The 13,526-nt window shown below is 55.6% G+C and overlaps 1 protein-coding gene across 1 annotated transcript in view; it reads right to left on the bottom strand.

Annotated features, from left to right (window-relative positions):
- CTNNBL1 (catenin beta like 1) overlaps positions 1 to 5,908 on the bottom strand; it is a 48,433-nt gene extending 42,525 nt beyond the window's left edge. The window contains exon 1 of the mRNA XM_071572902.1: positions 5,822 to 5,908. Coding sequence (XP_071429003.1) covers positions 5,822 to 5,851 — 30 coding nt within the window. The 5' untranslated portion in view covers positions 5,852 to 5,908. The remainder of the gene's footprint in view (positions 1 to 5,821) is intronic.
- Between the last annotated feature and the right edge of the window lie 7,618 nt (positions 5,909 to 13,526).

Raw genomic sequence — 13,526 nt, 5'->3', positions numbered from 1 at the left:
CTGAACAGGACCCTGGTGAACCTGCTGTGTGACCCAGAGGGAGCTGCAGGTCTGTGAGACACAAACTCTGTGCCAAGGGAAGGGACAGCACCCCAGAACAAACCCGAAATTCCAACTCCATCACAAACCCCAGCACAAGATCCACAGCATCAGAATTCACAGCCTGCTTCCATCTCAATCATTTCATCCCTTTTTCTGTGTTTATGCCTTGCTGGAGGAGGCGCCTCCAAGCCCAGCAGAGTCATTATGACAACTCAGGAGTGCCCTGGTGAGATCATTAGCGCTGGCACAGGCACTAATTGAATTCCAGGCAAACGCCATTAGGGCTCTGCCTCTGCTGATTGATGCCGTGCAAATCCTCACCAAGAACATTCCCATTCCCAACAAGCACTAGTGGAGTCACAGAACCACAGCCCGAGTGGAACCCCTGGGTCCTGCTCATCCCACAGGAGATGCACAGCCATGAAGGGCTGGTTTAAGGCAGGCACTGGTTTCTGTTCATTGATTTCCTTCCTGGGGTTGGTTTTCCAAAGGGCTTTTCCCAACCAGCAGGAATTGAGCCCCTCAGTTCCTGCTGAGCCCGGTGCATTTTGCTCACACACTGTGTCCAAACACATTTATTTAACCAATTCCACAACTTCAGGCATATCTACATGAGTTCTTTGCCCTTCTGGGGGAAAAGAGAAAGTTAATCATTTGATAAACAAAATGTGGGGCTTTTTACTCAGTTCTGCTGAGGTGAATCTGGCAAGAAGATGGAATTCATTAAAAAATGCACACGAAAAGCATTTTTAAATTGTTTTGTTAGCTAAGCTTAATTCTGTTCTGTTGAATGTGGGGCATTCACAGTGATTTATTCAGAAGGCATTTTCATTTAAATCTAACACTGATACCACCACACGAAAACCAATGAATACAAAAGGGTTTAAAAAAGCTGCCGTTTATAAAATATGATAAAGTAAACAAAAGATGCTGATTGGGAAAGAGAATTATCTTCCCCTTTCTCTTCCAGCCCTGGCTGTGGTGGCTCTGTGTGTCCCCTGACACACCCTGAGCTGTCACTGCCTGGGGCTGAGCCCTTGGGCACAGGTTTTCTCCAGGAACACACCTGGGTCTGGGCTGAGAACAGCCAGGTAGGACAGAGCCTCGTGTGTGGAGGGACAGGGAAACAACGCCCCAAACCAAAGCACAGTGACCTGCCAGGGCCCCCGGGCTCCTCCAAGCACTGACTGCACATTAATAGCAGGGTTCAGCACCCCACAGGATCTGAACACACATTGCTCAGGCCCCTGGTTGCTTCAGCCTTTGCCAAACATCAGGAACAGTTAGAGAAGCTTTGGCAGTTTCATATTGCTCAGGAAACAGTCAGGAGTTTCATATTTCTGAGGTATCTGGTTTGTAAGTAACCTCGTTACTGTGAAGCCCTGAAATGATCTGTTAATGAAACCTGAACTAGATCCTCATAAATGATGCAGCCTGCTCAGAGAGTGATGCACCAGCTGTCAGTCTGGGATCCCACAAACAAGCCCAGACCTCCAGAGGCATCTTCAATAACTTCCTCATTTTGTTTTCAATGTTTGTGACAAACCAGGCTACCATCAATCTCACTTTTCCTTGGTTTTCCTTCCTGAAGCACAACCTCAATGGTGCAGGATCTGAGAGCTAAAAACTGGAAGAACTGGCACAAGGAAAATCCAGAAATCTCAGGCAGACCCGAGAGCTCCACAACCACAGAAACTGAGGCAAGTGCAGTGAGAGGTGAGCACTGTGCCCACATGGACAGAGATCAATCATTTCAGAGAGCCCCTGTGTCCTCCAGCCTCAGCCAGGAGGCTCCAAACTGCCCCAGAGCCTGCCAGGATGGCACAGGAGCACAGGGACCTTCCTGGACACACATCTACACACACCCCAGTTTGGTGGCCAAGGACAAGACACCAGGGAGGAATTGGCAACCCTCTGAGAGCCCCAGGAGGGGTCTGGCAGCACGGGCTGCACCCCCAGGGGCAGAGAGAGGGCTGAGCTGTGTCAGCCCCTTCTTTAACCTGCCAGCAGGAGAGAAGCTGCTGTGGTAATAATGCTGTAAGCAGTCAAGGATCTGCTCAGCTGAGCTGCCCCTGCCACCAGATGCCTCCACTGCACTGCAAACCAACAGTGAATGAATTACCTGTGCCAGCAGCAGGAAGGATGATGTGCCCCCCCAGACACGGGAGACCCAGCCCAGCACACCCTGCACTCAGCCCAGGGAAGCCACAGCTCACCCCGGCAGTCACTGCTGCCTCTGTCGTTTGATTTTACTAATATTCCATCTAAAAAATCAGCAATTTGTGATGATTGCTCACAGTGAGGAAATCTGCCTTTAATGGAACTGAAATAATCTCCCTTATTCCCTCCCAAGACAACTGGAAGAGGACTCTGAATAGCCCCGGAGTTGGCTTTGTCCCCTTAACTACCCTCTGTAATCAGAGACCAAACACGGGCAAACAGCAGCAATATTTAATCATCACTTTAGACCATCTGCAACTGTTTTGCTGCAACACGTAAAGTTTATGGATTCCTGAGCTTTGTATAAACTGCCAGGTGCTGTTTAATTGTATTTTTTGTTGCAAGAGGTTCCTTTTCCCATCCTGGCAGGCACTTGGTGCTGAATTGGTGGCACAGTGCCCTGCAGCCCTCCATGCCAAGCCTGGCACTGAGGGAGAACCTCATCCTGCTGAACAAGGGCACAGATCACACATTAAGAGGAAAAAATTCAAAACAGCATAAGAGAAAAGCAATTATTTGGGGTTGTGCTGAGGGAGGCTGAGCAGACCAATTCATCTGCAGCAAGAGATTAAAACCAAGAGAGCCACCACCCCCAACAGCTGGTGCCACCCCTGCAGCAAGGACAAACAAGGAGACCTTGAGCAGGCCCACACCTCAGCCAGGGCAGGGAAGCTCCCAGATCCAGGGCTGGAGGGGAGCAGAAGCTGCTGGGAGAGCTCCAAGCCACCCTTCTCCAGCCACCACCCTCCTCAGAACCCGATCCACGGGGTGGAGGCAGCGAAATCGGCTGTTTCCTGCTACTCCTCCCCTCACTCTCAGCCAGAAATGCCCTCCCAGAAGGGAATCTCCTTTTCCCGGGAGCTCAGCTGATTTACCTGCCCTCTGCTCCTGCTCTCCTTCCCCCTGCACTCACCGTGGCACCCAGTTTGGAGCTGGGAGTTCACTGAAACCCAGTGCCCACTGAGGCACCACCTCACCCCCGGCGCCAGACCCACCTGCCCCCAGGTGAGGGCTCAGGAGAGCAGGGCCAGGACAGCCCCTCAGGACCCACAGCAGCACCTGCTGAAAGCTGCAGGATGTTTTCCCCACAATTTCAGCAGCAGGAAATGAGATTAAAATGTAGATCCCCAGCAGGTGAGCAGCATTTCCCTCCCTCCCTCCCTCCCTCCACAGACACAGCCCCTGCTGTCCCACCCATCACCCCGTGCTGAAAAAAGCTGCACAACATCCAAGAGAGCAAAGCAAAGGGACAGACACTCCCCTCCAGAATGAAGTTACACATTGTATTCTTTATCATCGATTTTCCAGACAAAGATCACCTGCATTAAAGGCTGTACATTTGCTTGGCTAATCCACATTCTTTGGTATCTTCTTGTGACAACAAAGATTTCATCAACTGTTTTCTTCAGCATTACAATTTCCTACCTTTATGCCACATTATCTTGCATATATAATAAATAATCATTCATAAATAAATTGAGAAATAACTCAGGGAAGTCTTTAAAAAACAGAGGTGTCTGATTTGCATTTGCAGATTTCCCCTTCTCAGAGCAAGAGAAAAACCAACAAACAAATCCCCAAAATAGAGGCTGGTTAAATAATTTCCAGGTTCAGGTTTCCCTCTCTGTGCCTCAACCTGCACATGAAGGATGAAATCACTCCCATAACTGGGGGGGCAAAACCAAAGAACAACAGGAATGGGGGGAATGGAAATTCCAATTTGATACTGAGAAATCTAGTTTTAAAAGAAGAGATAAATACAGCAGTGGAGCAGAGCTCAGCCCAGCAGGGCTGTGCTGGTGGATACAGCAGGGAGGGTGGGGAGGGATGAGGAGGGGTGGGGAGGGATGGGGAGAGACGGGGAGGGATACAGAAGGACGGGGAAGGGACGGGGAGGGGACGGGGAAGGGGACGGGGAAGGGGACGGGGAAGGGGACGGGGAAGGGGACGGGGAAGGGGACGGGGAAGGGGACGGGGAAGGGGACGGGGAAGGGGACGGGGAAGGGGACGGGGAAGGGGAAGGGGAAGGGGAAGGGGAAGGGGACGGGGAAGGGGACGGGGAAGGGGACGGGGAAGGGGAAGGGGAAGGGGAAGGGGACGGGGAAGGGGACGGGGACGGGGAAGGGGACGGGGACGGGGAAGGGGACGGGGAAGGGGACGGGGAAGGGGACGGGGACGGGGACGGGGACGGGGAAGGGGAAGGGGAAGGGGACGGGGAAGGGGACGGGGAAGGGGACGGGAGGGATGTTTGAGACAGAGCAATAATCCACAGGAAATGTCCTGGAGATCAGCCAGGAGGAATCCAGGGGAGGGAACAGCAGGAAATGTCCTGGAGATCAGCCAGGAGGAATCCAGGGGAGGGAACAGCAGGAAAATCGATGAGAAGCGTCTCAAAGCCAACAGTAACACTCCCTCTGTCCCCGGAGCGTCTCCAAAACAACATTCCCAAACCACAAACGCTGGGCTGCCCCTTTCACCTCCGAGCCCCCAGAGCGAGGCACACCAGGAGGGCTCCCAGCTGGGAATTCCACAAGGAACCCCGAGCAGGGAATTCCACAAGGAACCCCGAGCAGGGAATTCCACAAGGAATGCCCAGCAGGGAGCTCCATTAAGGAACCCTGAGCAGGAAATTCCTTAACGAATCCCGAGCAGGGAATTCCACAAGGAACCCCGAGCAGGGAACCCCACAAGGAACCCCGAGCAGGGAACCCCACAAGGAACCCCGAGCAGGGAACCCCACAAGGAACCCCGAGCAGGGAATTCCACAAGGAACCCCGAGCAGGGAATTCCACAAGGAACCCCGAGCAGGGAATTCCACAAGAAACCCCGAGCAGGGAATTCCACAAGGAACCCCCCGCTCTCAGCTCAGGGGCAGAGCCAGCCGGTGTCTCCCCCGCTCCCGGGGCAGGGGATGCCCAGGGGGGTTCTCCTCTCCTCTCCCCACCCGGGGCCGCAGCGGGGCCGAGCACGGGGCCCGGGGAACGCGCCAAATCCGCCCCGGGACAGCAATCCCGGCTGCACACCGGGAGCACCCACCGGGCGCACCCACCGGGAGCGCACACCGGGAGCGCACACCGGGAGCACCCACCGGGCACATCCACCGGGCACACCGGGAGCACCCACCGGGCACGGGGCAGGGAAACCTCCGAGCAAAGGGAGACTCCTGTAAGTAAAACTTCCAAAAACTTGGTAAAAATGAACTTAAATGGGTTTGGTCGTGAAACAGGAGAAAAAGACACCGTAGAAGAGCCGTGGGATGAGCTCGGGCTTCCCTCCGGGGCGCTGCGGGCACCGGCCGGTCCGGCTGTGGCAGACACGGCACCGGCAGCGCCCCGGTAACGGGACCCACCGGGATGGTGTCTCTGCGGAGACATCCCCAAAACTTGGCGACACCGCAGCGGGGCCCCGAGCGAGCGCCCCGAGCGCCGCCGGGCAGGCCCAGCCCAGGCCCGCGGCCGCACCGGGGCTGGAGCTGCCGCCACAGGACAGCGCTGGCGAGGGCACCTCTGCGCCCAGGGCCCCGCCACCCCGCGGGCCCGGCCCGGCCCCCCGTGCCCACCTGGTAGCTGAGCAGCTCCCCCACGTCCATCGCTCCCGCCGGGCCCCGACACCGGAACCTGTCGCAAAGCACCGGGACCGCGCGACACTCTGCCGTAAAACAGGAGCGCGGGCCAGGCCACACTGCCGCAAAACGAGGCGGGGCGGGCGCGTCGCAAAGTGCGGGCCGCAGGTGCCACACCGCCGTAAAGCAGCGCGGGGCTGTCGCAAACGGGAGGGTTAATCCCTGAGCAGCCAAAGAGCTGTGAGGGGTGTCCAGGATTTAGGAAAAAAAACAATTTCGTTGTTGTTATAATCGCCTTGTTAAGGCTCAGGGCTGCTCCCGGACCTGGGGAGGGTACCAGAGCTGGGGAGAGGCTGTTCCGCCGCAGCGGGCACGGCGGGTGCGGGTTGTGGCGCTCCCGGCCCAGAAACTGCCCTGGGATCGCCCCGTCCCCCGGGAACAGGGAATGGGGCAGGGGCAGAGCTGCCGGGAAACCCCGACCCAACGGAGAGAAACACGGGGCGTGGGCAGGAATCACCGTGGGAATCATTAACCACCAGATCGCTAATTAGCGACAGAACCATGTGGACAATGAACACGCAATTCCTTTGTTTGCTAAAACCTGTAAACGGTATAAAAGTTTTGATAACGCGCTCGATTTGTGGAATTCCCCTGGGCAGCGACTGCGCAGCCCTGGAATGATTCATCGGTGTCCCTGCTGCTAATTCCTGGCTGCTGGCACAGCGGTAAGAGCGCGATTGTCGCCGACAGTGCGACAGAGGGGACGCGCACCCGGCACAGCCCCTGGCACTGCCCCTCGGGCACACCGGGAATCAGCAGCTCCTCGTGTTCCACAACCCTCTGGAAACGCTTCCCCGGGGCCGAGCCGGGCTCGGGAATGCGGAGCGAGTTCATTGAACACGCCGCTGTTTGTCCCCAGCGCCACCGGCCGCGGCCACCTCGGAAAGTGCCCACATGGGAGCGCCGGGACAAACCCCCTGCCCGCTGGGTCTGACACACCGGCCTGGAATTCCACACGGGATGCAGAACCGTCCAGGAATTCCACACGGGATGCAGAACCGTCCTGGAATTCCACACGGGATGCAGAACCATCCTGGAATTCCACACGGGATGCAGAACTGTCCAGGAATTCCACACGGGATGCAGAACTGTCCTGGAATTCCACACGGGATGCAGAACCGTCCTGGAATTCCACACGGGATGCAGAACCATCCTGGAATTCCACACAAGGTGCAGAACCGTCCTGGAATTCCACACGGGATGCAGAAACATCCTGGAATTCCACTCAAGATTCAGAAACAACCTGGAATTCTACACAGGATGCAAAAACATCCAGGAATTCCACACAGGATAGAGAACCATCCTGGAATTCCACACAGGGTGCAAAAACATCCAGGAATTCCACTCAAGATGCAGAAATATCCTGGAATTCCACACGGGATGCAGAACCATCCTGGAATTCCACACAGGATGCAGAACCATCCTGGAATTCCACTCAGGATGCAGAACCATCCTGGAATTCCACACGGGATGCAGAACTGTCCAGGAATTCCACACGGGATGCAGAACCATCCTGGAATTCCACACAGGATGCAAAAACATCCAGGAATTCCACACAGGATGCAGAACCATCCAGGAATTCCACTCAAGATGCAGAACCATCCTGGAATGCCACACAGGATGCAGAAACATCCAGAAATTTCACACAGGGTGCAGAACCATCCTGGAATTCCACACGGGATGCAGAACCATCCTGGAATTCTACACAGGATAGAGAACCATCCTGGAATTCCACACGGGATGCAGAAACATCCAGGAATTCCACTCAAGATGCAGAAACATCCTGGAATTCCACACAAGGTGCAGAACCGTCCTGGAATTCCTCACAGGATGCAGAACCATCCTGGAATTCCACACGGGATGCAGAAACATCCTGGAATTCTACACAGGATGCAGAACCATCCTGGAATTCCTCACAAGGTGCAGAACCGTCCTGGAATTCCACACGGGATGCAGAACCATCCAGGAATTCCACACGGGATGCAGAACCATCCTGGAATTCCACACGGGATGCAGAACCATCCTGGAATTCCACACGGGATGCAGAACCCCAGACAGACAGAGGCATTTCTCAATTTAACAAATATCAGTAATTAGGAGAGAGTCAACTTGGCCAAAATGCGACTGAATTTATTTCAGCTGTGCTTTAAAAACCAGTTCTGAGCTGAAAGAATTTCTCATAACGACGGCAGCTGTTCCACAGTTATCTCAGCAGGAGTCTGGTTTGAGAACACTCAGGAAATTAAAAATATATATAATGTTTTCCAAGGAGTCCTTGCTTGAATCCCCCGTTGTTTCAAGAAAATACAGGAGATCAGTCATGGCAAAATTAACTCAACAAATCTGCATGTTAAAGATGAGATAAATAGAAGATAATTATTGGCTCATCTGGCTTTGGGGTATTGAGTGTTCAGATAATTCCCCAGCTGTGAAACCACCGAATTCGCAGATCCTGGAGGGGTTCTGGCACATTTTGGGAACGGGATTCAGCCCTTGGGAAGTCTGACAGTCCCCCCTCCAGTGAGAACCACGATGGGCTGAAAGAAGAGAAAAGCCCGACCCTGAGCAGGGCCAGCACCTCCCACCTCGAGTCTCCTGTTAGACAAAGGCACAGAAAATGTTCGAGTCACCTCCCTGGGTGAATTAAGGCCAGAGGGGCATTCAAAAAAAAAAAACAAAATTGGGAATTTTAGGAACTGAGGGGCTGTGTCACTACCTGGGAAATCCAATTCCCCCTCAGTCCTGCAGGGAGGATTCAGTAACGGGGGGTTTATCCAGCAAGGGGGGTTGGAGCACAGGGACAATATATGGAACTTAAAAGGTGAAATCGAGGGCAAGATCAAAGTATTAGAAAGCTCTGAAGGAAATAAGTGAGGGCTGGGGATGAGTGGCTGCCCTGGATGGGCACCAGCCTCTCCCAGGTGGAACAGGCAGCAAAACTGGGGAAAGGGCTGGAGGCTCTGGATGGGCTGGGGCAAACCCAGAGAGCAGGAACCTCAGGAGTCCTGGCTCCAGGTCCCCAGGCTCACACCTTCCACAGGGGCTGGGCTGCCCCCCCAGGGCTGACCCTGCTCCTGAACTTTTCCTGACCCTTTTCCTTGGCCTCCCTGGCTGCAGCTCTAGGGGTGGGCACTGAGGACCCAGCAGCCACCAGCCATGGGGAGAAGCCCCAGTCTCTGCAACAATCCCGGTATAGAAACACCAGTTCCTCATCGCCAGGGCTGTGGGGAATGCTCAGCACCATTACTGGGAGCACTGGTGGGAGGAAGAGGCGAGGAGGAGAACCCTGGATTAATTTTATCCCGAGTTCAGGTTTCAACCCAGATGCCTCGAGATCTAATTCTGAATAAATAATTGTACTGAGTAACCCAGGCCCCCGGTGATTAACTAAACACACTGAGCCTCGCTGAAATTGAATTAGTGGTGTGCACTCAGCCGTTATTACCCTCCCCACGTCATGAATATTAATGAAGGGTTATTAAGAAATGTAAATGACGCCTCAGGGGGTTGGGAGCACAGGGGGTGCAGGGCCGTGCGGGCTGATATGACAAACCATTAGGAAAACAGCCTGATTGAAGCCACTTTTTAATTATGTCAGATCCTGCTCTTTGGTGGGTGCAGCGTTTCCGGATATTTTCGTCTTTATTAAAATGAGGAAAAGGGAACGAGGCAGAGCTGGAATGGGAAATGAGCCTTCAGAGGGGGGAAGATGCAGCCACCCAACAGCCTGGCCCATGGGGACAACAGGGCTGTGCACCCCACAGGGTCCCTCCCCACCTGGCTCAGCTCCCAGCCGGGACACCCCCTGCTGCCAGCACAGGGGGGGGACACTGGCACCCCCAGAGCCCCTGCACTCAGCCTGAGACCCCCACAGCCCCCAGGGCCCCACTGCCTGCAGCCCCTGCCCTCGGTTCAACCTCGCTGGGCAGCACAGCCACTGCCACAGGCTCATGCATTTTAACGGGCTCTCACAGGGCTCCCCGCACCGGAATGGGAGCTGACAGGGCCAGCTGAGTTAATCAGAGTGGATAATGGAGGGAAAGAGAGAAATCTCAACCCAAATTGCTGCAGAAATCATGAGCCGGGACTCAAAAGCATTGAATTAAACCAGGCTGAAGCTTAAAGGGGAAGGCAGCAGTTCTGCCAGCCCCGAGCACACCAAAGAGGGAAAGGAGAACAGCCACAGAGCCCCTGCTCTCCCACAGGAGAACAAGTGTCGTGGAGCCCCATTTCCCCATCCTGGAGGGATGCACTGCTGGTGCTTGGACAGACATCTCTGTCTGACCAGCACTGCAGCATCAGGGCTTCCCTTGTGAAACAAAGCAGGCCAGAGGCTGTTCTTTGGAGGGCAACATAGATCAGGTGCTTTGCTGTGGTGATGGGTATGGCACCAGCCCAGCCCTGGTCCTGCTGTGGCTGCCTTACCAACTCCTGGTCCCTCCACAGCACCTGTGCCCACCAAACCCAGCACGTGGGTGCCAGGACAGGGCTGGGCCACAGGCAAGGGAAGAACAGGCATCTGATGGAGGTGAGGCCCATCCCTGTGGCCTGTCAGCATCACCACGGTGTCACTGCAGGCAGATGGAACAGTCTGGGATGGGCACACACACAGAGTTCCTGGGGATTCAGGTCTCTCTGCCCTGATAGCTCCGTAATGCCAGGCTGCCACTTAATTGCACCCAGAAGTGTGGAATTACTGAAGGGTAAAATGCAAATGGTGTAACCTTTCCTGAGCTTACCCAGCACTGCTGTGCCAGCTCTGTGCCAAAGGGAGCTGCCTGCCTTCCTAATTGCTCACATTGCTGCTGGGAGATACTCTCATCAGGCCCCAGGAGGGAGAAGACAGGCCCCTTGCTGGGGTCACATGCTGGTTCCCAGAGCCAGAGGCACCGGCATGGCCCTGGGAACTGCCCCTGCCCCAGGCTGGCCATGACACCCAGTCCAGCAGGGGCCAAGCAGGGGCTGTGCAGGACGGGCTCATAACAGGGACATATCAGAGCATGGAGTGAAACACACAGCCTGTGCCCTCCCTCCCCAGTGCCACATTCCCACCCTGACAGGCTGGCACAGCTCCTGGCCAGGGTCCCTGCATGGCTGTGCCCAGGTGCCAAGGCAGAGCACTGGCTGAGCCTGCAGCATGGCAGGGGCCAGAGGGGACTGGTGCTGGGAGGAGAAACCAGCTGTGGCATTATGGCTAATGAAATTTTCATGAACCTACAGATCACTTGGTGGGTGGGGTGGGGCCAGACATGGGTAATTAAAGGTTGCTGACCTGTGAAATCAGGCTGTGAGAGGCTGGGCACGGAGGGGGTGACTGTGGTCAGGCTGTCCTTGCTCCCCACCCATGCCAGTGCTCCTCACTGTCCCAGTACAGCTGAAGCCTGGGTGCTGGAGTAGCACCTTATTTATGGCTCTTCTTCCCCAAGTTAAACTCCACAAAGTGTGACAATCAAAATTAAAGATTTCTCCAGAAAGGCAGCCTGAGGGAAATCACTGCTGCGGCCGGCAGAGATTTCCCAACGGTGACTTTTAAATTAAAGGGGAAAAAAATTTCTTTAATTTGGTGGCATGCATGGGACGCAGCTCACTGGGCACGTTATTATCCAGCTCAGCAAATGCTCCCAGAATCCGCTTGTGCTCCAAATTACCAATCTCACTGCAAGGCTGCACATCCCCACCTGTGCTGGCATCAGCCAGCACTGGGGTCCTGCGTCACAGCCAGAACTAGGCTGTGCCCTGACACCCCAGAGCTGAGCTGTGGCAGGTGTCCCTTCCCCACACAGCCGGGTTTTCCTGCCTGAGCTGCAGCAGCTGTTGTGTGTCCAGCATAGGAGCTCCCCGAGGCCACGGGGGCTGGTGGCACTGGGGTGCAGGCAGCCCTAGCCCTGCCTGCCATGGCACAGCTCTTCCCCTCCCTCTCCCTCCGCCCCTTCATGATGAAGCAATGAAATTATTTTTCTACTTGAGGAGTTTTCAATTTAGATTAAGAAAAATCTGCGCTCGGTTAGCGGCGCCGCAGTAAATCAGGCGCGGGCGGCGCGGGCGGCCGCAGCCCCATCGCTTATCGCCTGCAAACCTTTCTCATGTTGACAGGCTCTGAGTGTGACATTGAGCAGGGCAGCGGCAGCCTGGCAGCAGCAGCCAGGCGGGGACACCACCTGAGGAGGGGGACCTATGCCTGGAACCACCCTCAGGGCACTGCAGGCAGTGCCCAGGGCAGGTGGGCATGCTGAAAGGATCGGGCTTGCTGCCATACCACCCAGTCTCTGCCAGAGCCAGCATGGCTTGATAACCACACCAAGGGCCTGCCACCAGCACCTCTCGGTACTCCAGCATTTCACTAAGCCCTTGCTCCTGCCTGGCACCACTGGTGATGTGGTGGCACCCAACACAGCTGAATGGTGCCCATCGCTGGCTGCCCTGTGGTCATGTCAGGAGCAGATCCCCATCCTCGTGCTCATCTTGGCACTGCCACCTCCCTCATGCCAGCACCATCAAAAGGAGCGTTTGACAGAAAACAAACCTTTTTTTTCCCCCTCTTGTTCTTGCAGCTCGTTTATCGCCGGCGCGGGGCAGGCGGAGCTGTCAGCGCCTGAACCTCACTCATCCGTTTAACCTTGGGGGAAGAAACACATTTGTGCCGGATAACGTGCATCAGATGGTGGCACCAGGAGCGCCTGTAGCTGCTGCGCCTGATGGATGGGCTACAGGGGCCTCGCCTGACCTGTGCTTGTATGTTATCTGCATTGCTGCGGGAGGCTTTTCATCACACCGACAGCTCCGGCGGCACCAGCCTGGCAGGAGCGTCTCATCTCGCCAGGAATGGCTGTGGGCATCACAGCCAGAGGGATCCGGCCCTGCAGCTGTGCTGGCACCACGGCACCAGAGGCAGGAAGTCACCGTGGCAGGGGAGGGTTGTCAGGTTGTGCCAGTGCTTATCTGTGGTGGGGCTGGAAGGACAGGGAGAGCAGAGCTGGTGCCAGCCATGCCAAGGGGACAGAGGACACCCTCAGTGCTGGCAGTGCAACCAGACTGGCTGGAGGAAGAGGCCAAGCTGCTGCACTTGTCCTTTGGGTGACATTTTGCCAACGAGGGGTCCTGTGACAGTGACGAAGAGGGCACGGCGCTGGGCAGCCCGGAGCCCCGGTGACGGATGAGCGCTGCCAAGTGCCGACACAAAAGCCATTTGGTGTAGGGAAATGATAGATGCTAACACTAATTTTAAGCACAGGCAGCCGAATTCCTCCAGACAGTCTCGGCACTCAGGATTTAGGGCACAGCTGCTGGGTTCAGATAAGGTGTGAAATCAGCCCAGCGTGCAGGGTGTTACTTGGTAATGAACGGCCAGTGATGGATGGGGGTGGCTCAGCGCTATAACCTCCGCATTTGGAGCCTTTCAAATCTCTTGCCATCAATCCCAGTCTCTGCCAGGCACCAGGAGGAGGAGCTTGGGAGCTGGCAGTGGGTGCACACTGTGCCTGGTGGGCACCACAGCTGGGGGTCCTCCTGCACCACCAGTCCCATCACAGGCTGGCAGGAGCACTGGAGGGGTCTGGGGACAGATCCTGTCCAAGCTGGGGCAGTTACAGGTCATTTCTTCAGCACCACCAGCAGTGTGACCCCACATATTGCCTCTCCTCCT

This window comes from Pithys albifrons, chromosome 18 (genome assembly GCF_047495875.1).
Source record: "Pithys albifrons albifrons isolate INPA30051 chromosome 18, PitAlb_v1, whole genome shotgun sequence".
Taxonomy (NCBI): Eukaryota; Metazoa; Chordata; class Aves; order Passeriformes; family Thamnophilidae; genus Pithys; species Pithys albifrons.
This window is presented reverse-complemented; position numbering and strand designations above follow the sequence as displayed.